Source organism: Peromyscus maniculatus, chromosome 6, assembly GCF_049852395.1.
Source record: "Peromyscus maniculatus bairdii isolate BWxNUB_F1_BW_parent chromosome 6, HU_Pman_BW_mat_3.1, whole genome shotgun sequence".
In the NCBI taxonomy this organism is placed as follows: domain Eukaryota; kingdom Metazoa; phylum Chordata; class Mammalia; order Rodentia; family Cricetidae; genus Peromyscus; species Peromyscus maniculatus.
Window position 1 is genome coordinate 116,337,893 of NC_134857.1, and position 26,592 is coordinate 116,364,484.

Below are 26,592 nucleotides of genomic sequence, written 5' to 3' on the forward strand. Positions count from 1 at the left end.
GTGTTAATCTTGCTAGCATTCCCATGGTTCTCTAAATTTCTGACATCTAATTTTATTAAACGCCATGGCTCTCCAAAGGTCTGACAGTTAGCTGACTATCTGTTGAAGATATAATTTGGGGACTATTCAGCCCAATATATGGCTATTATCTACGGAGTACCAGAAGCTACTTTCTATTATTTACATTATGTTTCTCTATGACTGATGATTTTTCCATATCTCTTAATTGACACGTAACTATGAGATCCAGTGTGAAATTTAGAATCATTTGTACATTATGTAATGATTAAACCAGGAAATTAGCATTCACATTAAAGATTGTGGTCAGAATCCTCTCTTCTGGCTGCTTTGAAGGGTACAGTACATTATTGTTAACACTTTTTCTCACTGTGCAGTAGAATGCATAATTTATTACTCTTCTGTTAAGTGACTTTGTACCTGTGAGCCAGGCTCTCTTACCTCATAGGTTTATCAGTACCGGCCTCCAGTTGAGTACTCCACCCCTCCCCCCACACTAGCCCTCCGGAATGTGAAGCAAATAAGAGGAGTCCAATGGGATAGAACAAATAGAAGTGTGCTTGTGAAATAAGCTCTCCTGATAGTGTGATAGGACTTTGAAAGCCTGGTTGTTAACAGTACTGTGAAAGCTAAGTGCAGTGGCGTATGATAGGACCTAGCCTCCTAAGGAGCTGTGTGTAATGACAGAATGTCAGATTTTCTCTGGACATTCCATGGTAGCTATTACTTGGGCTTTGTGTATTTTATCTATATGTTACCAGATTTATCCTAACAGTCTAGTGCCTAGGAATAATTAGTGTTTTAATATCAAACTTTCGGAAGAATGTGACCATTAGACAATTCCAAAGAAGATGAAAGACAGAGCCATTGTGCCCCTTAGTGGGAAGGCTACTGGCTACACTTTCCACTCACCATTGTGCCTGTCCTAGCATGCATAGGGAAGCACCATGCATCAAATGCCCACGAAAGAGGCAAGTTAGCAGCTAGGTTGCTCACAGCCTCCAGCTAATCAGGAGGCTGGGTCCAATTTTGTCATTCCATGTGTAGTTTGAACCCTTCCTCTGACTCCTTGAATGCATTACTTCCTTGTGATTCTTTCAGATAATAATAAAGTGCTAATCTCATCCCAGACTGGAAGGGACTCAAAAGAGTTTTTTTTTTTTTTTCCCCAGTGTATACTTCCACCTAAATATGACTGCTATGAGACAAAGCACACCAGCATGCAGAATGACAGCTAAAACTGATGTTCAGAGGAATAAGTCTATATGGATTAGATAAGAATCATCCAAGAGCTTGTTAATAAGGCTACATCTGTGGGGATTCTGATGGAGGCTAGGTGAGGTAGCCACTAGGAGATGCTTGCAGATACTGTATTTGACTCCAATCTTAATAGACTCTCTTTAGAATCCTAGGATTTAAAAGCTTAAAACAACTAGTATCTCAGAGAGTTGAAGGATTCATCCTCTACAAAGACAAACTCCACAAAATTGTCATCATGTCTGTCCCCAAGGGCACCTCAAAAAATGCTCTGATTTCCTAATGGATTTTCAAATGAAGCTTGGTACAGGTCCAGTGGAAGAATCCCATGGCAGTGAGTGGCTGTGTGCCTTCTGGGTATAGACACTACTATAGGTCTTGGCCATAGAGTGAACAGGGCTGCTTGCTACCCATCATGGCAGAGGTTCTAGTCCATTGGGGAGAGTCTGGATAGAAACATGAAACAAATGAGTCAGGTAGTTAATTACTGAAAATGATAAGCACTGTGAAGACAATAAATTGCAGCAAAAGATTGAAGAATGGGGGCAGAGAGAAGCACATTTATGTAATAAAGTCTGGAAAGACTTTAAGCATATGACATGCAAAGTAGGCAGTCTGTGAAATCTGAGGAAGTAAAAAAAAAATTGGCTTAAAAAATATCTTAAGTGATCTTGAAAATACTTAAATGTCCTTAATAATGATTTCTGTTTCTCAGGCATCTTTTATTTAAGTTTCTGTTTTCTTTCGTTAGGCTTCAACATTTTAGATACAATTATGTGTGCAAGTTGTTTTCATTTGCCTATAGTCATCATGAGTGGTTGTGAGGTATAACAATGTGAAACATCACAGGAGTGAGTGTGTGTCTGGGTCCTAGGTTTTAAATACTTGATTTTAATAATTACTTTGCCCTTCTTTATGCCATCTAACCATGATCCAACACTTACGGTGGTCTTTTGGGTCAAGATTATGGAACAGAATAAAAGATTAATTTTCTATTATGTAAATTTACACTCATGATAATAATGCTTCTAGATTCCAACAAAAGAAGTTTTTATGATTTTTTTAATTGTCTAGAGTTTTTCATCACCTGTTATAATTTATGTTTTTTAACCATGTGCCTTTGTGTAGGTGTGTTTGATATGTGCCTGTGTGTGCCATGTGTGTCTATGCAAGCATGCACACAGCCACAGCAGGTGTGTGCCTCTCAATGGCAACCTGGGTTGTCTATCCTCACTGTCCACCTTGAGATATGGTCTCTTGTTTGGGCGTTGCATAGATGCCATTGCCTTCTCCTGTCTCACCCTCCAATCGCAAACAGAAGCACTGCGAGTAGAGATGCCAGCTACCACAACTGGCTTCCTTCTGAAGATGCAAACTCGGAACCTCACACTTAGGCAGGAAGCTCTTTACTCACTCGGCCATCCCCCAGCCCTGTCCATCATGGCTTTTCCTGCTAGTTCCCCAGCCATCCTACAGTTGAGTCATTTACCACATTTTTAACCTGTGCTCTACAGCTTCAGTGACTATCCTGGTATTTCCGTCTCTGACATGGCAAAGTAAAACCCATTACTCTGGAATTTTCAGGCATGGTCAGGAATTGAAATGGAAAGGTAAAATGCCAAGAGAGGGTAGGAAGGGTGTGGGAGAGGAAGGGTGAGGAGAGAAGGCAGTTGCTTTGGGATGTGTCCAGAAGGCTTTCCTTACAGCCCCAACCGGGAAAATCCCTTCAGTCTAGCATCTTGACATTCCAGATGCAGCCATTTAGAAATGGTGCTTGGTGTAACATTCCTCACGTTCTTACAAAAATCCAGAAACTCGTACGCCTGCTACAATATTAACATGGTTAATCTCACAAACAATCTTTTGTAAGGCATAAGGCCAGTGTCACTGAATTTTGTGTGTAAGTATGTGGTGGCTCAGAGAACTTGAATAACCTGCCCAAGGTCATTCAGATAGTGAAAAACACAGCAGGGGATGGGCACTGGCTAGTCAAGAGTCCATCCATGCCAGCTAGTGTGGTTCCACATTTCCTTTTGTGGTTCTCGTTGGACTGTTTTGACTTGGGGATAGTTTAATAACAGCCTATGATGTGATGATTAAATTTGCCACTACCATAAAATAATGTTTGAAGCCTATCTTGCCCGGTCACATAGCTTCATGTTTTCTCTGAATCTTTTCCAGTAACCAACCCTCATGCCCTAATAGGGACCCACCATACAAAGAGATGCCGTGGCCAGGCAGACCAGAGCTATTGGGATCCCAGGCATTGGCATTCAGTAGTATTCCCTCCTTCACTCTGCAGGTGGAATGAAAGATATGTGAGCACATATTTTCTAGGCAAACACTTTTTTTCCTGTATGAATTTTGGGTTGAAACATACATAACGGGTATAAAAATCCCTGCAACTTGAGAGAAGTTGGTGTCTGTGTAACCAACCATACCAGCTCCACTGTAATGTAAATCAGTGGAATTCTTACTCCTTGTTAGCTAATACATTTCAGCCTTGCCTTTTAAAAATTGTAATAGAAGATAAGCCAATTGAGTTTTTAAGATAGATGTTTTATTTTAATTTTTTAGCTGTAGCCCCCTGCTCTCCTTTTCCTGTTTTGTTTCGTTTCCTTTCCAGGCAGGATGTCACTAAGTTGCCCAGGCAGGCTTTGGGTTAAGACCTACTTGCTGCAACTTTTTTAATGGAAGAGTTTGCAAACCTTTAGGTTTCCAGAGCTGCTTAAGTAGCTTCACATGGATATGTGGCAGTTTGTCTCCCCCAAGGCCAGCTTTCTTTGCCCGGCAACATATGAGCCAAAATATTCACAAAAGAGTGGTCTCTTTCTTCCTTTGTTCTTAGTTGAGATCATCATGTTATCCCAAGAAGAACATGATGTGCTCAGTCCCAGCCCAAATTCCTCAGTCCTTCAGAATAAAGATCCAATTGTGAAACACTCAACCATAAGAATAAAAATGCCCTTACGTACAAATAATCTAAGATGAGATGTTACTTGAAGAAGCAAAGAGTATGTTTCTGATCATTTTACAGTGACTCTTGCTGAAGGGAGGGAAGAGGCTCTGGCTGGAACTGGGAAAGGTGTGCCCGCCCAAGCACTCGAGGTTCCCTATTGTTTACATCATTTTAGTAGACCAAGATTTTAAAGCACCGACATCCTAAAACCTCACTTACCTATACTGTTTAATGGTTCTTATCTATTCCATGCTGGAAAAGAAGACTTTCCAAATCAGTTAAACTTTATTCATTGGTTTACAGTTGTTGCATCAATGGATTCTGTAGTATATCTGTAAGGCTATGACTGCTGAATAATGAACTTCAGCTTATCTCAGTGACTTGCCTGTGATCACAGTATCCAGCACATTAAGATCCTGTCAGTCTTTGAGGAAACATCTGCATGATGTCCATTATTTAAGCATAATGTGTTTCAAAATAATTAATAATTTATACATGTACATACAAGCCTTTGATGGTTGAAAAGAAAACTTTTTAATCAAATGAATCTGAATTGAAGCTCCAATTGTTCAGTTTTGGCAGTGACCTTGTCAAACTACATATCCCATGTACACTGTCTCCTCCACACAGCAGAGATTATAGTGTTCATTTTTGAGGGTCCCAGCAGTAATAGAAGTAGTAAATATCAAGCCAAAAGAAAGCTGAATTCTTTCTAATGTTTTAGCTTACAAAAGGAGAAAATTTAAGAAATATCAGTTCCTGGTGATTTTATTCAATTACAGTTCCTCTGATATACTTTACAAAAATTGTTTCGACAATTGATAATATATCTTACAAAAACATTCTTTTAGAATTTAAATGTCAGTTGCCTATTAGACCTAGCAAAACATAGTATTTCTTATACACATCAACATCTTTTTCTTTACAAAGCAATAATGGTGGGTTTATGAATTCACACCTCCATTATACATAGATTATATACCTTTCCCAGAGCTTGTCTTCCCCTTCTTTACATGTACAGTGGATTCTTAGCCCATGACACTGTTAGAAGGAAGGTAGGAAACATCAATTTCTTATTAGAATCTCATGCAGTATTGTTAAATGCATGACAACAGCCCCTGCTATTCTTATGACCACCATTTTCCCAGTTAATTTGTGAATTAGGAAGCCTGAACCATAGAGCAAGATCTGCCACTAAGGAACTTTGGCATCTTCAGCAAAGGACTTGGCTTTTCTGTCTCATTTCTCCTGCTCTACAAATTTGATTATATGATCCAGGCGCATAAGCTAATATTGCCATAAAATTTATTTTATCTTTCAGTTTGCGGGGACATCCATGGACAATTCTTTGACTTGATGAAGCTCTTTGAAGTGGGAGGATCTCCTGCCAACACTCGCTACCTCTTCTTAGGGGACTATGTTGACAGAGGGTACTTCAGTATCGAAGTAAGTACATGTGATTTCCTCTTAGCCTGTTATGGATCACTGATACTGTAGTGAGGTATCAATTTTAATACAATTTATACAATCAATTTTAATACAATTAATGATATAAATACTCCTGTATTGTTTTTAATGAAGAGGGATGTCAAAGAAATGGTAAGATTTTGTCTTTTGTGTATTTTATGTTTTTGAAAGTTGGTGAAAACAATGAATAATTCTATATCATGGTGAACAAACTATTTAAAGTAGATAGCATAAGTGGACTTGAGTTAGCATATCTATGGCTTATAATTGTGAGACAGTTTTCATAAATGGGTACAGAGTACTTATGTGCCTGTGTGAAGACACTGGCCGCTGCTAGTTCATGGTACCTGTCATCTAACTAGGTAATTTGTCAAAGTCATTGATCAAAGCAGAAGACATAACCCTTGAGTAGAGGCTCTTCCCCAGCTTTCCACCTTCATCTGCTTTAAGGAGTGGACATGACTTTCAAAGTCAAAACAAGGCCCTGTTGTACTCATGTCTGTTCTCTCTGGTGCCTAATATGATGTCTCAGGAAGGGTCCAACATACTGAAAAAACATGATTTTCATAAGAGAAAGTTTTGAAGCTTAAGTTCATAGATACTAGTCAATATCCACTCTTAAGAAAAAAGTGAATACAAATGAGCTCTATTTTTATTCATTAAGTCATCATTACTGTTGCCTCACACCATTCACTCACAATCATCATGTGAAAAATTGTTTTAAAGTATTTTAAAATTAAATTTACTAAAAAGATATTTAATGCTAACACAGTGTGTCAACCTTAAACATACCAATTGAATATTTGGGGTATTTAGTTACCTGCAATTCAATCAATCTCAGTTTCTCTCTCACTCTCTCTCTCTCTGTTTCTGTCTCTCTTTCCATATATGTATGTGTGTGTACATATGTGTGTATGTACATATATAATTTATGTGTGTGCATATATGTAGATTTGTATGTATATATAAACCATTTTTAAATGGACATAAGCATCACAGTTAAACAGGTGCACATGTGTTATATTTCTGACTATGAAAAATGTGAAATATCTCCTTGATATCTAGCAATAAAGGTCTAGACAAGGAAATATGATTATACAGAATCTAAAGCAAGCCAAACCCTGGAATGGGTGACTGTCCTGGGTTCAGTTTTTGTTGTCACTCTGCTTTAGTTTTATATGTTTTAGTGTCGGGAATGAAGCAGGCCTTCATGTATACTAGGCAGGCATCATAACACTGAGACACACCCCAGTTCTATTTGTTTTTCCTACAGAAACTACAGCTCTATATATGTGGCCTCGGGCCACTTGAAATATTCTAAATATTTCCTGATTAGAGTTTTTTAAGCTCCATTTTTAAAAAGCTTAGAAAGTAGAAATCACTGATTTGGTCCCTACTAGATGTTTGTCATTGAAAAGATCTATAATTGTTCTTGATATTTGAAGGAAGAGAGTTGCAGCATTTTGTCTATTATGTTCATTTTAAAATTCAAAATTCATGCAAAGGTCAAAATATCCAACTAAGTGCTGTGTTATGTTGAATGTAGCACTCACAGTGCATTAAAATGTTCTGAGATGGTCAAAAGCTCCATCTTCCCAACTGGCTCTTAGTTAAAATGTGAGTACAGACCCATGGGCTTTCTGCATACACACAAAAATGACAAAATGTTTCATATATAGCATGATCCATTTTGATCTAATTGTGACCTGTGAGTAGTCTTGCAGTGGTTGTCATATGATCAGCATATTAAAACATATCAAGCATTTATATCAGTGGTTCTCAACCTATGGGTCCCAACCCCTTTCACAAGGGTCACCTAAGACCATCTGCATATCAGATATTTACTTTACGATTCATAACAATAACAAAATTACAGTCATGATATAATAATGAAAATAATTTTGTGGTCAGAGGTCACCAGAACATAAGGAACTGTATTAAAGGTTTGCAGCATTAGGAAGGTTGAGAACCACTGATGTATATGAAATATTCTTACTAAGAATATATCAAGATATCTGTTGTGGAATAGGGAGGCTGACATGGTTTGCATGCTGAAAGTGTTGTTGGCTGATAAGTGATCTCCTTCATTCCTCCTAGTTTTGGAAGGAATCTGTAAGTTCCTTCCTTTCATGGGATGTTGACACTAAGACTGAGTGGGTTTAAGATTCCAAAGCTGTACTCTTTCCACTGTCCCAAATGATGGTCACAGTGTGTTCAATGCATGTACCTGAAGAAATAGATGCCATTAATACAGAAGCTCCTACACAGTCCCACACATTCATATATGTGCACATCAGATAGAAAATACTCTCTGTGTGGATGAGATTGTTGACTCCTAAACTCCTAGAATAAGAGCTTAGTTTTCTGGTGTGTGTTATCCCCCCAGGTTTCAAGATGTTTTAGATTTGTGTTCATAACGTTGGGGTTATACTGTGAGTGTTCTCCTAAGCTTACCCTCTCAATGAAGAGGGGTGCCTGCATTTACTTCATAGCAACTCGGCTTTGAAGAACGTATCCTGTTTCTAATGAGCTCTGCTGACTCCAGTTGCAGGCTCTGGGTAGTGTCCTGTGCACAGCACAGACTGCTCATTTACACACTCCCCCTCCTCACCCCACGGTAGCTCTCCTTTCTCTTTTCTGCCATGATTAGAAATCATTCCCCACAAAATGAGCCCCCAAACAAGCCAGCTTTTGAGTAGCAATGAAAGAAGCAATTTTGTTCTCAACTGTAATTTGTCTTACAACAAACCTTCCTCCTCCTGATGATCGCATTACCCTACCTAATCTCTTTGATCAGGCGTGTGTGTATATTTAGGTCCACAGCTGGCTGTGTTTCACTACAGACCCTAGGCAGAGTCCCGAATCTGCAAGCAGAGTCATGCACAGCTGTTTCCTTGTGTTTACTTCGTTAGGCTCTTTGCAGGTATTCCGCAACACACCATCCTTGAGTTCACAGTGAGCTGGCCTCTCCTCTTCTGCTTGCATCCGGACCTCAGCCAGGGCCTCCAGCACACTGAAGTGTGAAAAGCTGTTGTGTTTATTAGCTGTGAACTTGTGGACTAGAATGAAGCACGGCAAGCCAGGCAGCATTCCCATTCCGTGGTGCTGCCGCCTGGGAATAACAAGCAAGCAGTAGAACACGTGATGGAGGTGACAATCAGGGCCACTGGTCTTGGTAGCTAGCGATCCTGACAGTGCCCTGATGTTTGACTGCCCCTTCACGGTGTGCTTGTCAGACCAGACAAATGATGTCTTAGAGAAGTCATGTTCCATATTGCCGGAGTTTGGGTCCTGTCCAAGTTTATGTGATAGCCTGCACTTAGCCATCCGTGACAGAGAAGCATCCTTTTTGATTAGAACATTTTGAGGCATGGGCAGTTACCAGTTCAGGGAGCTGATCAGTGTGTAGCTAAAACAGTATTCTCCTTTTGACTTCCTTGCTTCTCCTAAAAAGTCTGTGCAATTTTAAAAGGAGACTGTCCATCTAAATACTTAAATTACTAAGTAAATTGTTTCACTGTTATTATCAGTGAACTAAGAGAACAATGTTCTTAGGAATATGTTATTAGGAATGAGTCATACATTAGCAGAAGCAATGGTTATGACGGAAATCAGTGCAATCTTTCAGATTGAGTGACTCTGACTAGTAGTTGTAAATACTTGTTTAGTTAACAGGTAGGATGATTTCCATCTTAGCCTGCAAGAAAGGTCCATGTGACAGGGTGCTCTTTCTGCCTTCACAAACTGACAGCGAAATGGTGACTCACGTCAGTCACCCAGGAACACCTGAGTGACATTGATTTCTCTTGCTTCATTTGGTTATAATCATTTTTATGAGTCTGTGCTTGAAAACAAATCTGAGGTCATAATTTTGTTAAAGACCTTCAGCTTTTCAGAATGTTGGCACTGGAGATGATAAAGCAGTTGCCACAAGACCTTGCTGTGCTGGGCAGCCCTGTCCCGGCAGATGTTGAGGGTGAAGGCTGGCAGGGCTCCACTCTCCAGTCCACCCTTGCCCTTTCACTGCCCATGCCATTTCTTCCATGCTGGCTGTGTGTGCGGTTTCATTGAGTGTTTGGAAGGTATTTCGTGCTTGCCACGGGGGAAAAGGAAACACTATGTGGAAAACAAAATGACTCGCACTTTTGAAAGCTTTGAGCCAAGGAGTTGGAAAACTGAGTTAATTTCTTTCCTTTTTTCTTTTTCTTTTTCCTCCCCTCCTTCTGTTCTCTTCCTCTCTTTTTTGTTTATTGCCCCCTCCTCTTCCCTCTTTTTCCCCACCTTTCCTTCTGCAAAGATGGGGTTAATATATCCCAAATGCTTGCCACCTGCTGAGTAGTTGACATCCACAAAGGTGTTGTATATTGCATCGTTTTAAATGTGAACGTATAAATACTAGGAATATTTAGCTTAGGATATTTCTGGTTATCTTTAAGGTTTCAGTTATGAAATAACTTTAGTAATTAAGACTAAGGGATGAAGTTAAAAGGCTGCATGCTGGTATCAGAATAAGATTTTTAACCACTGACATAAAGAAAATGAGGGTCTTCAGATACGATTCCTCTAGTCTGGTAAGTAGTTAAGTGGGCTTACAAAATGCAGTTTAGATTTTAGATGGAGAGATAATTGCTTTATTTCAAGATAAATTATTATGGGAAAAAATGGATCTGAAGAGGTAGAATTTTGGTTAAATTTTTCAAAAAGTTATTGACAAGGAGGGAGCACGAGAAAGCATTATGGATTCTAGGACCATGTAGCGGTTTCATGGGGCGCATATATGTACATTTTCGTAGAGTTGTATATGACATGTATATCTAGTGTTACGTGCGTTGTACTCAAAAACTTAAAAAAATATCTGTACTAACTAGATCGTATGCATCTCACTGAACTGTAAATCAAACACACCCAGGTAGGAATTGTGGTAGTGCATGTGTGCTAGCCCAGGACTCCCAACAGACTAGGTTCAGCCACCTGCCATGGTTATCCAGTTAGGGAGAGTAGCGGTAGAAGGCAGAAAGCAGACTTTTAATTGACACAGCTCACTGGGGAGAGGAACAGAAAAGGATTCCATGACCCCAAGTCAGTCTTCAGGCTCCTGACAGGAGTTTCAAGTGTAAGTAGAGGGAGAACTGGCTTAGGGGCAGGTGGTGTGCAGCGGCAAGCAGTTCCTAGTGTGCATGAGGTCCGACTCCATCAGATCTGGCTCTGCAAGTGTTCCTGTTGCTTGTTCTGCAAGTCCCTGTTGCTCTGTTGCTTGGGAGAACAATCCAGCTTCCCTGTGGTGATGGCCTCTGCTTGAGGGTGAGCTCATCAAAGGGTAGCATGTTGCAAACCCCTGGTATTCCTAGAAGCTAGTGTAACTGCAGGTTTAGGACAATGGCTGAACCCAAGGACGTGGAAAAACCTGACAGTAAGATGCCTCAGTTACTGTCACCTTTGTACCCTCCGTCCAGGCAATTGGGATAGGTTAGGCAGTACTGGCTTTACAGACAGGAGTGACACACCAGTGTGCAGAGTTAAGCAGGATTCCGACCTAAAGATTCAAGGCAAAGCAACAATGCCAGATGCAGACAGGGATGCCAGGCTTATGTCCTGCCTATCGCAAACTGATGAGTCCAAGTAAGGCTTTAGTGCTTTTTGGCATAAACTGTTTCTAAGCACCTGTTCGCATATATTTAAAGGGTCTTTATATAAGCATTCCTTTTCCAAATTAGGCATTCCTACTTAACTGCCAGCTTGCAAGTAGGTATGTGTGGACATACCCATCACCTGCATCAAGGGGCAATCTTCACAATTTTGATTGGTGATAGTCCTCTCCTTGACATTCATGGCACATAATAAATGCCCTCTCTGAAATATGAGGCAAATTTGAATAATACAAACTCCTTTTAATTAAACATGTAAGAGGAGTTCGAAACTAGGATTCGTAGCAAGGACTCATTAGGCTGCCTCACTCTTCACTGAGATGGCAGGGAGATTTGCAGGCATAGAGAGAGATCATGCTGCTTCAAGAACCCCTTATAGACGACAGTTGGTCAGCTCCTCAGATATGCTAGGATCTTAATCACATGAACTTTAGCTAATGACTATAGTTAGAAAAATAAAGCAGCACACACACACGCACACTAATGCCAAACTATTGTTTTTCTGTGTTTCAATCACTATTTCATATTCGAAGATAACATGTTGTTGGAACATCACAGTAATCTACACTTGTCTCCTTAATTAGTATTTTCTCAAACCCCCTGGGCTGTATGTTCAAGCATAATTATTTCCAAGCTTTGGTAATTTATCACAGAAGTTTACAGGTGAATATCCTTCCCAGGTAGCCAACAGATACATTTCCTATAGGTTTTCTCTTTAGAATTACCCAGTATATGTATTGTGTGTTGGAAGACTAGTGAATGAAGTGTGAATATTATGTGTGTTTTAGTAATCAGAGTCTGGTCTGTTTGTATTTCTGTCCTGTCCCTGCCTTGGATGCACTTTGGGAGCACAAGCTTCATGAAGAGAAGACAGCATGCTTGTTTTTCAAAGAATTGTTTTGTGCTCTGTGTGGTTTCTTAATGAATGCCACTTGAGGGTATATTGGTATTAATATTTGATTGTTCCGCTTACACCTCATCTCTATAAAGTTTGTGTCAATGAAGATTTATTCCAAACCTGATCCATGTGTCGCTAGCCATCAGCATCACACATTTTACGATGTCCAATGAACTCATTTGAGAGTTTTAAAGCGCAAGCAGTGCATTCCCTGTTTTCAGTAGTGAATGTGTTGAGACTCCCTGCCCTTCAATTTATATATATTTATATATAAAAAAGTAGGGCTCTGCTCTGTCTCACAAAGACAATGAAATAAAGGACAAGATAAGGGCCAGTAACATGGCTCAGTGAGTAAAGGCACTTACGGCTTTGCCTGACAACCTGAGCCCGGCAGAGAAAAAACTCCAGTGTGTTGTCCACTGACCTCCACACATGTGCTCATGAACACACACACACACGCACACACGCACGCACGCACGCACGCACGCACGCACGCACACACACACAAATCAATGTAACTTTTAAAGAATTAATCAAATGCCAAGAGAGCTGTTGAAAGTGGTACCTTAGGTTTTATTCTGCTTGTTTCTAAGTATCCTTTGAGGTTGGGAATGTTGGCCTTGATGATACATTGACATCTTGTTAATTGATAAAATGCACAGATAAAGGAAGATGCTTATTTTATGTTTATTTTTTCCTTAGTGTGTGCTGTATTTGTGGGCCTTGAAAATTCTTTACCCCAAAACACTGTTTTTACTTCGTGGAAATCATGAATGTAGACATCTAACAGAGTATTTCACATTTAAACAAGAATGTAAGTATACTGAGACTTTTTCCTTTATGGTCATAGATACTGAATGATCATTTTAACTGATAATTGAAAACATATTCTATTATTATTCTCTGCATAAAGGTCAAAAGCTTTAGTTGACATTATTTCATGCCATCCTTCTAAACATGGACAGTTTTAAGAATACATAATTTAAATTATGTTTATAATTCTCGAAGAATAACCTACAATGTACTTTGGTCATATTTGCTCTTCACTCCTCCCTCTAACTCCTCCCTGGTTCACCTCCCCACCTCCCTACACCCAGAACTCTATGCTGTTTCCCACCTTCCATTTCCAAGTTGGGTTACTCATAGACTCCTAGGTGTGGGGCCATCCGATAGAGCATAGTCAGCCTGTGCCAGGTCACACCCTTAAAGAAAACTGACTCCTCCTCCTGGAGAGGCCATCAGCTGTGCACAGTGCCTCAGTTCGTACAGAGCTCATGAATCCATTCTGCTCCCATGCTAGAAGAGGGGCAGAAAGAGTGCAAAAGACAGAAGTTGAGAAAGTAGAGAAAAAAGCAGTATCTTCTGAACATGACAGGACCACTGTACCCATGAACTTACAGTGACTATGCGAGCCTACGCAAGGCTGGCATATGGTCAAGCCAGAATGTATTTTTTAATTATAAGTTTTATCAAGGGACCTATTAATCTAAGCTAAAGTTTCATGTATGTCATAGTACACAACTAGTGTTTAAGAAATTGATTCCACCCTTTAATCTTACTCAAGTCAAGAAAAGAAAATGGGGGCCAAACTGAACCTCTGTTTTGCAGCCTCATAGATGTCAGCTTCTAGGACGTTAGACCAAATGAAAGTTGATGCCTTCCTTTAGACATAAGTACTTGGATTAGGGAATGCTTTGTATAAGTTTTGTTTTCTTCCTGTCTGTTTTCCCCATTATTTACTGAAACTTTAATTCTTTTTTTCTCTGTAATTTGGTTTTATATTCAGTGAAACATAAAGACTTTCCTAAAAACATTAGCTGTGAGTCAATATGGGGAAATCAGAACTCTGTAAAGCAGAAAAGCTTCAGAAAGTTTTGTGGCTGTGGCTTTTCTACTGAATCTTATGGGAATATAAACCAGCTTTATGGCCCTCTCTCCGTTATCTTCCACATATTCAAATCTATGTGTATACATGCATTTTATATATTTATAAACAAACATATATATATGCAAAGTGTGTAAAAAGTTTTGTATTTACTAGACAAAATTTATAAAATGTAAACAATATGGATGGATATCAGAAATAGAAAATATTGTATATGAAAGTTAATCCTCGAGTCTTGGAAATCATATTAATTCTGTTTTGAAGGGTCATATTCATATTATCCTGACAAGAAAACTTTAAAAAGAAACAAAACAATTTCAATGAAATGGTCCTAGTCATAAAGGCATGAGAATAAATGTTTGCTTCTCACCACATTTCAAAGGTAAAATAAAGTATTCAGAACGAGTATATGATGCCTGTATGGATGCCTTCGACTGCCTTCCCCTGGCCGCACTGATGAACCAACAGTTCCTGTGTGTACATGGCGGTTTGTCTCCAGAGATTAACACTCTAGATGACATCAGAAAAGTAAGCTCTGTTATTGTCCAGGTCTACTCATTCTCTGCCCTTCAGCGGTTGCTGGGAGACATGAATTGTGCTGCCTCTGTCTCTGCTTGCACCCTTTTCCTTTAAAATAACTGAATACACGCACACCCCCCTGATATGTATCAGTTTTTTAGCTCAAAATGATGATACATCTCTAGACCCTTGGGGTTTGGCTTAGCATGTGGCACATGTCATTAAAAATATCGTATGTTTGATCTCTAGAGTATGTAGGCAGTTTCGTCTTCCTATTTTTCAAATGGCCCATCATATATTCATGATATATTACATTGGAAAAGTTACTTGGCCTTTGGAGAAAGTAGCACAACTTGACCTTTAAAATGTCTTTATCATGATAGTCTTTGCTGTTGTTGTTCCAATATAAAATAATGAAGTCAGCATCTAGCCAAGAGAAAGATAACATTATATTGACTGTATTAGGTACTGCATAAAAAACAGTGGCATTTTTTCAGAAGCATACTTTTGCTTGTTTTTTTCTGTTGCTATTTTTTCCCAGCAGGAGGCTTACTGAGGGGGATGAGGAAGTATGTTGTGTACTTTTCATAAAACTGTGCTGCACAACAGAAGTAATGGTTTATTTCTCGATGTTTATGTTCTGATAATGCAGCAAAGTAAGAAAAGACATGACGGTTTATAAAAAAACAACAAAAAAACCCAACTCATTGTATTTTTGGTGCCCAAGTTTCCAAAAGACAGCACAATAATAACACTTTCTAGTATTATGTGCACATATACTTTATACTTTAAAGTGTACAGCATACTGTATCATAATTTGGATATAATTTTTACCATGAAGCTTTTGAGCTAAGAAACCAGTCACATTTTTCCTGCAAGAATTAATGATGTGTAAAAACTGTCGCAGATACCTCTCCTTTCCTTTTAGAGACCTAAGAAAACAGCTTATACTTTTCCAAGCACAGAAGGGAATATGGAAGTGATTCTGATCCCCTTTTACTATTCTTGACAGTCATTTTAGAAAGAATAAGTTGCTTACATTCTACATTGCTGCATTTCAACTATTAAAATTGGCATTTGGCTGAGTTTCGCTAGAAAGATGCGTGCTGTCTGGTATTTATTTGAGCCTGGTCTGTTATAAGTAAACTCTAGCTTCAAACAAGCCATACAGTAACCTTGATGCCAGTGAGTATACTGATCTTGCTCCAGTAAAAGCTCACTTAGGATTCTTCCTGTACAAAACTCAAATTCTGCCTATGGGTATTCAGACATGAGACCCTATGATGTCATTTTAGTAACTGATACTTTCTTTCCTAATTTTCTTGAACTTGAATGTTTCCATTACTGCCTCACAGATTGGTATTCTAAACAGCAGTTACAAGTTAATTATATAAGCTGTCTTTAATTAATATTCATTTAGTAAGTAGTATTTTCCATTGTGTTTAGTGATGAAATGTAATAATCACATATCCTTGTATACTGGTAACTTTATAGCTGATCGTGGCAGGGAAATGGAACATGTAGCAGTACAAGCAACCGGACTTGTTCTATTAAATGCTGAGAACCACAGACATGCATGTATGTGGTGGTACATGATGGCATCGGCAAGTTCATGGGCTTAAATGAAAGACACAAAGTGCATCAAGCATCCTTCTAACAGGAAGAAGTGGTGAAAATTCATTCTATAACCTTTGTATTGTTTTATAGGTAAAAAACAGATAGGATATGGCTATTGAACTATTGTGTTAAAGATATAGTCATTGGCTATATATATATACCTGAACTTTAAAATGAGTAATCATCCTCATACAGCTTACTGGTGCTCTCATAATTTTTATTGGAACTCATAGTAATGCGAAAATAACATTGAGTCATGAATATCTTTCTATATCATAACTATTTATTGCCATGAAATTAGTATTTGTTTTTATCTCAGGAAGCCAAAAATTCAAGTCCTTCCTTGCAAACTCTGTCATTAAGATGCAACTGACTTATACTCTCAGGAGTAGATGGAGTAATATGCTCTTTCTTTCCTATTAGAAAGTAAGTGTGTTACTGTCTTTTCTTTAAACCTCAAACAAGGGGCTAAGGAGATGTTGGTGGCAGAGGACTGGAGTTCGGTTCCCATCAGTCATGTCGTGCAGCTCTCTACACCCCCTTCAACTCAGCCCCGGAGGATCTGATGCCCTCTCCTGGCCTCAGTGGGCACCTCTGCCCACATATTCATACCAGTGCACCAGATAAACATATAACACCATTGGTTTTTAAAATAAATCTTTAAAAATGAACTGAAAGCATATCAAGTACACCTCAATTCTTCTCTGTGTGTTGATATCCTCTCGTGGGGGGCACGTTACTATTTCTTCTGGGGTTGTGTTGCACAGACTGCAAGGCTAGGTGCTCAGTGTTTGAAGAACTGTAGGGAGATGATGGCCAAGCAGTTTATAAATGGGAAACTAATTTCATAGGAAGGCCCCAAGGAAGGAGCTAGGGCATAGAAGTGTGAGCATACAAGTGGCTAGAGAAATTTGGAGTTATTTTGCTGTCCCACTCTTATTTGCACCAACTACAAAATGGCATGTACTTCAGCTAGGAGCATAGGTGACCTCTAAGGAGTGAGTATCAATAGGGCACAAAGCACGTGCCACCCATTCTCAAAATCATTTGGTCAGATTAAAAAAATATCACAGGGAATTCTTATCCGGGTTTTAAATGACAGTTCTCTGCAGGGAGTAGACAGAACAAAACCAAGCTCCTCCTTCACAGATGAGACAGGAATAGATTGAAACCGTGATGACTGTCATTTGGATGGAAAAAAATAAGAGAAGGATTAAAAGGGAATGGGTGAAAGAAAAACAAGGGGAAAGTGTAAGGATTAAAGAGACAGGAGAGAGGCAAAGGGGGAGAGGAGGGCGGATACTTAGTGGGTTCATCAAGGGAAAGAAGAAAGGAAAACCGGAGAAATAGGCAGAATTTGGGTGAAGTGGGGATTGAAAGAAGAGTAGATGCCATTTCCTCCGTCTGAGGCTAGCGGGGGTGAGGGGGTGGGGAGGGTGGAGGGGGTGGGGGGTGCAGATGGTCATCACTCAGAACTGGTTTCCTGTGTTTTCTGAATTCTAAGTGTCCAAAGATGAGTATTTTGTTCTCTGTCTTCTATTTTTCTTAGTTAGACCGATTCAAAGAACCACCTGCTTACGGGCCCATGTGTGACATCCTGTGGTCAGACCCCCTGGAGGACTTTGGAAATGAGAAGACTCAGGAACATTTCACTCACAACACAGTCAGGGGGTGTTCGTACTTCTACAGGTGAGGATCTGGCCCTCACAGTCTGGAACATGTGTGTCTTATAGTATTGGAGTTTATGAAGGATAAGTGAATAAGTAGATATAAAGATCGTATACCTGCATATAAATCCATGTATGTATAAATTCTGTGAAGAGTAGGAAAGGCATGAGAAACAGGTGCTGGGAGAGGGATGGTTGCTAATGATAAAATGTACTAAAAGATTGTCTCTACTGCATGAACTGTGAGAGAGTTCATTACCAGCCTTGCTTTCTTTCATCCATGAATGTCTCATGTTTCACCAGTTCTTATAACTTAAATCAGAAAACCAACTTCTCATTGGCTGACTAAATCATATTCAATTCATTCTTACATTAGTTTAAAGTGTTTCTGACCTCCTGGACGGCTGGGAGTCAGCAGTTATAGAGTGCCTAGGTAACCTGGCAGGTTCACATTTAGCAATTTGACAAGCCATGTTGAAAATGTCTTCATCGTGCATTTTACATTTGCAAATGGGACATGGATGTCCAATCACATCATAAAGGAATCTACAGCACATTTGGGGTTCTGTGTGTCTGAACCACTTTACTGATGGCACACCTCACTTTTAGCTGCTGCAAATGATACTCCTAACATTGATTTGGTCCCTTCCTGTGTGGTGCAATGGTGTGAATGTTCCTAGAAGGAAATAGAATTTGAAAACAAAATGGAAAATTTTAAATTCTAGAATGCATTCTGGGTTATGATTTATTCTCTGTTTCAACATAAAAAGAATAAACCTGATGTTCCCTAGCAATAATGTTCACTTCTGCTGATGATTTGGTCCAAAGAGCTCTGTAGAACAAATTTATACCCCTTCCATGTCTACAGTCAGCTGATAGAGTTGTCTGTGTAAATTTCCTACTCAATAGTGGAACATTGTGTTCTATACATTAAATTTTATTATGGATGAAAGTTTTTTTTTTTCATTTGTTAGTATGATTAGGGAATTAGTTTTGAACAACAAGTCTTATTTTCTGTAAACCATCATTCCAGGAGTGGGTTTTCTTTTACATATCAATAGTGACGTGTAGGTGTAACCAACCATCTTATTTAAGATTCATGCTACAGTGATGCTTATTTTGAACTGAAATGTCAGGTTACAAATTATCTTGTGCTTTGGAAGAGGCACCAAGACCAATGAGTGTGTGCAGGTAAAATGTTCTATAATTCTGAAAAGCTTAAAGCTTCCTTTTGACAATTACTCAGCTTAGGCATAACATTTTATGAAGATGTTTGTCCTTATAGAAAAGAGGTATTTGAAGTAAATTAAAGTCAAATGTTAGATCTTTGAAATCTGGTGTTAAATGCCCCAATTATATATAAGTCTCTAGGTTGTTTCTGTTGTGTTTCACTAAAATAATAGCATACAGAATCCAAGCATGATTATAATATTGACTCATACTATGTTCATACACAGTATAATACTCTGTTGTCAATCTTCTGGGTCAGCCATTCAGGAAACTCTTATTCCAAATGATGTACTGGAGTAAGCTGACAGAGTTGCATATAATTTTTGTTTGGTGTATTAGTTACATGTCTATGGCTGTGCTAAGACACTGTGACCAAAGAAACTTATAGAAAAAAGAGTTTATTGGTGCTTACATTTTCAGAGGATGAGTCCGTGACCATTATGATAGAGGGCATGGCAGTAGGCCAGCATGGCACTAGAGAAGAAGCTGAAAGCTTGCATGTTGAGACAGCAACCACAAGGCAAAGAGAGCTAACTGGGATGTTGTGGGCTTTTGAAACCTCAAAGTCCACACCTATAGACCACCTCCTTCCACAAGACCACACCTCCCAATCCTTACCAAACAGTGCTACCAATTCTTTTGTCTTTAAAGTCACCTTGAAAGGATCAGAGACATTCTCTTAAGTTCATGTTTTAAAATCACCTAGACAGATACAAGTGAGTGTAAAATTAGTGAGAGAAATTAGTGCTCATTTCCAGTTGGAGTTATTGGCAATTATTTTGTCTTACAATTTTATTTTGCATGTCTCCATATAGTCTGGGTATTTAATTTGATATGCCACGCTACCCACTGTGTAACATATTATCTGGGTTATGATATGAATAACACATAGTCATGCAAAAAATTATGTCAGGACAAGGCTAGAGAGATGGCTCAGCAATTAAGAGTGTGTACTTTCCCTGCCTGGGATCTGAGTTCAGATCCCAGCACCCACTTCTGATGGCTCAAAACCACTGTGAGCCTAGCTCCAGTGAGATCTGACACTCCTGGCCTCCTTGGACACCTGCATACATGTACATGCACACATACACATAATTGAGAAAGAAATAAATCTAAAAATCTTTAGGTGCATCAGGAAGGTTTTTTCTAGTTTTATAAGTTCTTAACAATGCTGTACATCTACGCAATGCATTCTGGTGACTTTCTCACAATCACCTCTCTTATTTGCCTCCTACACCTGTCATCTCCCACACCTGTCCCTTTCCCAGATTCGTTGCTTTTGGCACTGTTGTGTGGCTCATTTGGTTTAAACAGTGTTACACTACTGACCTCTGAATGGGCACAAAAGTAATTGATCAAAACCAAAAATCCTTGACTGCCCCCACCCCCAGTATTCCATTAACTTCATAATCACAGATCAGAGCTTACACTCCCAAATGCCTACAGCTGTTCAGACAGGTAACTGATGTGCTGGATGTGGGCCAGCATGAGACTGGAGATTATTGATATAAATATAAACCAAAAGGACAGTTGGTAGGATTTGGGTCTTCAGTTACCAGTTTGTGTCTGCATCAGGTGAATCATGGAAGCACTGTATTGTGGGTTTTCTGCTTGCTTCACAGCGTGTGAGTTAAGTTAGCGCATTCCAACATTGGAATGAGAACCTCAGCCGAGGTTACACCAATGTAAATGTTAGTGTGCCCGTGGCTGCACCTGCAGCACTTGAACCCCGTGAATGCACCTGCAGCACTTGAACCCCGTGAGTGTCAGTGTGCCCGTGGCTGCACCTGCAGCACTTGAACCCCGTGAATGTCAGTGTGCCCATGGCTGCATCTGCAGCACTTGAACCCCGTGAATGCACCTGCAGCACTTGAACCCCATGAATGTCAGTGTGCCCGTGGCTGCACCTGCAGCACTTGAACCCCGTGAATGTTAGTGTGCCCGTGGCTGCACCTGCAGCACTTGAACCCCGTGAGTGTCAGTGTGCCCATGGCTGCACCTGCAACACTTGAACCCCGTGAGTGTCAGTGTGCCCGTGGCTGCACCTGCAGCACTTGAACCCCGTGAGTGTCAGTGTGCCCATGGCTGCATCTGCAGCACTTGAACCCCATGAATGCACCTGCAGCACTTGAACCCCGTGAGTGTCAGTGTGCCCATGGCTGCACCTGCAGCACTTGAACCCCGTGAGTGTCAGTGTGCCCGTGGCTGCACCTGCAGCACTTGAACCCCGTGAATGTCAGTGTGCCCATGGCTGCATCTGCAGCACTTGAACCCCATGAATGTCAGTGTGCCCGTAGCTTCACCTGCAGCACTTGAACCCCGTGAGTGTCAGTGTGCCCGTGGCTGCACCTGCAGCACTTGAAACCCGTGAATGCACCTGCAGCACTTGAACCCCATGAATGTCAGTGTGCCCGTGGCTGCACCTGCAGCACTTCAAGCCCACAGCAGCAGCCTCTGGCTCCTTGCCATTCTCAAGCCCCTCCAGTTCTGAACCCCCTTCCCACCTCTCTTATTCCCTCTCCTCTATTCTCTAAAGTACCTGATAGGCGCTGCCCTTCTGCCATGTTTTTCTTGGTCTTCTTCCTAAATGCCCCTCCAATCCTAAATCACAGTTAGCTATTTCATTATCTGTTAAAGCTGAGCATTCATTTAAGCTTTTTTCTGTTCTTATATCTAGTAGAATGTGTATGAGAGGACATATCAAAAGACAAGTATAAAATTGTTCATTGCATCAGTAATCACGATAGCCAAGAAATGGAGACTATTCAAGCACCTACTTAGTACAATAATAAACTGTACAATATCAGAATGTATGAATAAAGGTAGAAACACCACCTTCTTTACAGATTAAAGTATAATCAGTGTGTGTGTGTGTGTGTGTGTGTGTGTGTGTGTGTAGTAACTCTAAGTCACATATAATCACAGAGGGCTGACTATGACAAATGAGAATGATCTAAACAAAATTACTTGTACCAACATAGGTGAATAACACAAATACGATGATGAGCAAAAGATAGTCAACAGTCATATAGTGAAATGAGCATTTCAGCATACAAGAAAACTGGTCTCTAACATTGAAAGTCAAGGTGCCAGTTACTCTTGAGTAAGAGTGACAGTGTGGGGAGGTCCTGTGTCTTTAAATACTAGGTATGAGGTATGAGGGTGGTTTTTGTGTGAGGGGATGCCATCTTCTGATTTGTGATCTTTTTATGTATATATTTCACTTCAATAAAATGTTCGCTTTAGGGCTAGGAATGTAGCTCAGTGGTACAGCACTTGCCCGACATACAGAAGGACCTGGATTTAGTCCCCAGCTCTACAAAATAAGAGTTTGCTTAAGTAACAACTGCTTGACACTTATCCAAATGCAAGGGAGGACTGTGTTCTGTAGAAGTTCTGGCAGGAAGTTGAAGCCTCAGCATCTAAAATCTAAATTCCTTCGAGGACCCTGGGGCAAAGGAGAGACAGGAAAGTCCTAGGAAAAGAAGGCTGACTGAAACCTCAGGGTACCCCAGGGTTGAGTAACCATGACTAGACCCCAGGATTGAGTAACCATGACTAGGCCCCAGGCACAGATGAGCGGAGCATCTGGGCAGGCTGGAAAGGATGGAAGCACCAGGAGGAGGAGGTAGCTTCCTGCGCATGCCATGCTCTGCAGGGTTAAAGCAGCCAGGAAGACCAGCACCTTCCACATCTCCCCAGGGGTGACTGCCTTTGCTTGGGCTCTCTTGGTGACTGCACATGAGCTCCAGATGGTGACAGGCTGTTGCTAAGCACTCCTGGAGAGTGAATGGAGAAAACAGTGCATTCCCTCTGCTGGAATTTTCTGTTGCTGAAGGGCAGGTCTGTAATCATACTTTATGTAACCGTATGATCAATATCAGGTAGGTCCAAGGTGCAAACAGGAGAGGCTGCAGTTCTATAGGCCTGAGGGTGAAGTGGGCTTGACAAGAAGACTTCTTACAGGATCATTTAACTCATAGTAGAAAAACTGGTCTTTTGGGGAGGAAAAAACATACAGGGAAAGTATCTGCAAAGGCTTATGCATGCAGAAGCATTGTAGTGATACCTGCAGGCAAAATCTTGATTAAAAAGCCTAAGATATTTAATTCAAAGTCTAAAATGTATTTGATATGTTAGAGAAACATAAATAAGAAAACAAGGAGCTCCAATCCAACTTTTCTACGGTTGCTCACATGTTCACACTCAATCTCCAAGCCCCCTCAGAATGGAATTTTCAAACCCTCTCCTGTCTACTGATCCACACCCATCACTTGGAGATCTTGTGCCAGATCAAGTTCTCAATGTTCTTTCGTGGCCAACAGATGAGGGCGGGGCTGCTGCCTTACCCTATAATGTCTGTATAACATTTGGAATATTTTATCTTTAATGTATTTTATTCCTCTGTAGATTTTTAAGTGGTTTTTTTTAAAAAAAAATCACATTCAGTGTTTCTTACTAGTTTATAAGACCCCAGTCAAATCCCAATCACCCTGCCCTACCTCCCAGCAAAGGAAACAATCCATCAGCTAGTCTGGTAGGCCGCCACATTTCCTCTCTGCCGAGTCAGTCAGCCAGGAGCTCTGATACAGAGTACACACATGCATGCGTGCACGGATGAACCAAAACTCGTCATACTTTGTAAAAAGAGCTGCTGTTGCCAAAGAACTAAACCTTTCTCACCGTCTGAATTGGTTACTTTTCCCCTGCTGTGACAACATGCAGGACAAAGCTGTGTGAGGAAGGAAGTTACAGCCTGTCACGGTGTGGAAGTCAGGTCGGCTGCTGCCCCCTCAGCTGCTCACCTTGTGCCTGCTCTGCAGTCAGAAAACAGAGAGAGATGACTGCTGGCACTCAGCTTGCATTCTCCATTTTATTCTGGCCAGGATCCTCTCCCAAACAATATCCTGCCAGTTAGGGTAGATCTGCCTACTTTGATGAACCTAATGTTAAAAACGCCCGCACAGACATGCCCAGAGGTTTGTCTCCTAGATGTTTCTAGTACTAGTCCTGCTGACCATCACTACTGACCATCACACAGTTGGTATCCCTAGGCATATTGATTGGAGAATTTATGCAAACAGATGACATAGGAACTGCATTTGTCATCTCTAGTACTTTTGTCCCATATACTAAGTACTATGTTGTTTCTCCAAAGTAGTTTTTATTTATGAATATATCTACATGTGTGTATTTTTAGTGCTATTGCCAGTTTGTTTATAAAATACTGGTTTTTCTGACCTTGATTTCAATTGTCAATTTAAATTCAAAAGTTTATTGATTTTGAATTGATTTCAAGATATCTTGAGCAAAAATGTTATGATTGTAAACATCACTTTAAGTTTTAAACAGTATTTTAAGTTTCAGTTTGTAATTTGGATTTCAATTACAATGACATTTTGAGATTGAAGCTTTCTTTTGAATTTTAACTTTATTACTCTGGGCGTGTGGTGATGGGTGTTTGAGCGCAGATACACACACTAAGGCACACCTGTGGAATTCAGAGGACGCCTTTCAGAAGTAACTTCTTCCCTTCCACATGTCTATTCCTTATCTGCCTCAGGGACAAACCTGTCCCCAGAGCCAAGGGACTTGTTTCCTGAATGCTGTGTGATTGTGCTGGATCCCCGCAGCCTCTGGGGGTCCTTGTGATGTGTAGCGACTCCTGGAGACTTCCTAACCTCTGCTTTTCTTTTCCTTCTGTGTCCGGCAGTTATCCAGCTGTGTGTGACTTCCTGCAGCACAATAACTTGTTGTCCATACTCCGAGCCCACGAAGCCCAGGACGCAGGGTGAGTGATGCTCAGGGTTTGTCAATGATCACCATGTTGTCCGTCACCCAGTAGGCTGTGCAGACTCCCTTTGTTTGGCCAGGCTCATTTCCCGAAGGAACTAGTTTTAAAATGGGCTTCCAGCAGCTCAGCTGTGGCAGAGTTGCGGGGAGTGTGTGGCTGCTGATACCTGGTGAATTCCTCTTTAACATGCCTCCATCTTTAGAGGGAAGAAATCCATTTCTTCCCATTTGTTTTCTTAAGGACTTGCTTTCTTCCAGTCTCCTCCCCTTCTTTCCTTCAATTCTTTTTTTTTTTTTTTTTGGTTTTTCGAGACAGGGTTTCTCTGTGTAGCTTTGCGCCTTTCCTGGAACTCGCTTTGGAGACCAGGCTGGCCTCGAACTCACAGAGATCCACCTGGCTCTGCCTCCCAAGTGCTGGGATTAAAGGCGTGCGCCACCACCGCCCGGCTCTTTCCTTCAATTCTTGCCATCACTTTGATACCAAGGAGGGAAAACACAGGGTACTTTTCAGTCTTGGTTCACAATGTGGATGAAAGTCACAAATATGTAAAAGTTACTACACGTTGTAGGCTTGTTTTAAAGCATACCACTCCTGCTCTTTGTTGAGTTTTATAGGGGAGGAAATTGGGACATTTATTGAACAACAACAACAAAAAAAGTCCCGTATTCTATCAAATAGTTCTACCAAATTAATTTTGTATTTCTTGAATTCTTAAAACCTAGTTTTGAGAATTTGGGAAACTGAGAAATGTCAGGTGTTTACCTTGATGTTTTGAACCCGAGAGAGAGAAAGAAGGGAGGGGATTCATCCTAGGAATTGGGGTCTGACCTCCTTTCCCATCAGGCTCCATTGAAAGGCCTTTGCTTGCCTTTAAAGATATAAACCCATCCCTTTGAATTTGCATTTTCTGAAATGTAAAAGCACTCCTTTTTAAAACCTGTGCGCTAAAGTGGGGTGCTTATGCCTTGCTACAGTGGCACATGTGGCGCATGTCCCTGACACATGACAGAAGCTAAGGTCCTTTCTAAGAAGTGACTTGGGAGGTAGGAGCTAACCTAGTGTTGTACCGTCCGTGTACTGTCGCTGACCATCGAAGTGACCCATTCATGCACACGATGTGTCGACTCTCAGAAGTGTTTAAGCTTTTCAGGGTTGTGGTGTCCCCATGTTGTTCTGGGGACAATTCTTCCAGCAGGCTAGACATGCAGAACAGATGTTTCTTAATCACATTACATACCTGAGATTGTTTGCTCACTTGGACACGGTTGACTTGACCGGCTAATGTCTATTAACGTCAAATATTTCTGTTTAAAATGAGCAGTTGGTTAATTGTTTGGGTAAGATGAGGACATGTTATGTAGTTTCGCTATTTATTTACTCATCTTGAAGTAGGCCTAACCAACTTCCTTTTATAAAGTACAAGCACTAGGTAGGAATATGTGGCTTGACCCATTACTCTTCACTTGAGAAGCCCCTGCTGGCTTGCAGCATATGTGATCAGTAGTCACTTTGTCTTTAAAGTTTTTTTCTTACTTTGGGGGAAAGGGGGAGTTTATTACTCTCTCCCCCTATGACAACCCTTGTCCCTACACCAACCAAAGCATAGCTCTGTAACAAAATACATCTGAAATATTTT

The 26,592-nt window shown here is 40.5% G+C and overlaps 1 protein-coding gene across 2 annotated transcripts in view; it reads left to right on the plus strand.

The window, feature by feature from the left end:
• The window catches only part of Ppp3ca (protein phosphatase 3 catalytic subunit alpha), a 291,242-nt gene that overhangs the window by 209,957 nt on the left and 54,693 nt on the right, over nt 1-26,592 (plus strand). For both annotated transcript variants that reach the window (XM_006970334.4, XM_006970333.4), the window contains exons 3-7: nt 5,556-5,680; nt 12,947-13,058; nt 14,512-14,657; nt 17,815-17,954; nt 24,876-24,953. In XM_006970334.4, coding sequence (XP_006970396.1) covers nt 5,556-5,680; nt 12,947-13,058; nt 14,512-14,657; nt 17,815-17,954; nt 24,876-24,953 — 601 coding nt within the window. The remainder of the gene's footprint in view (nt 1-5,555; nt 5,681-12,946; nt 13,059-14,511; nt 14,658-17,814; nt 17,955-24,875; nt 24,954-26,592) is intronic.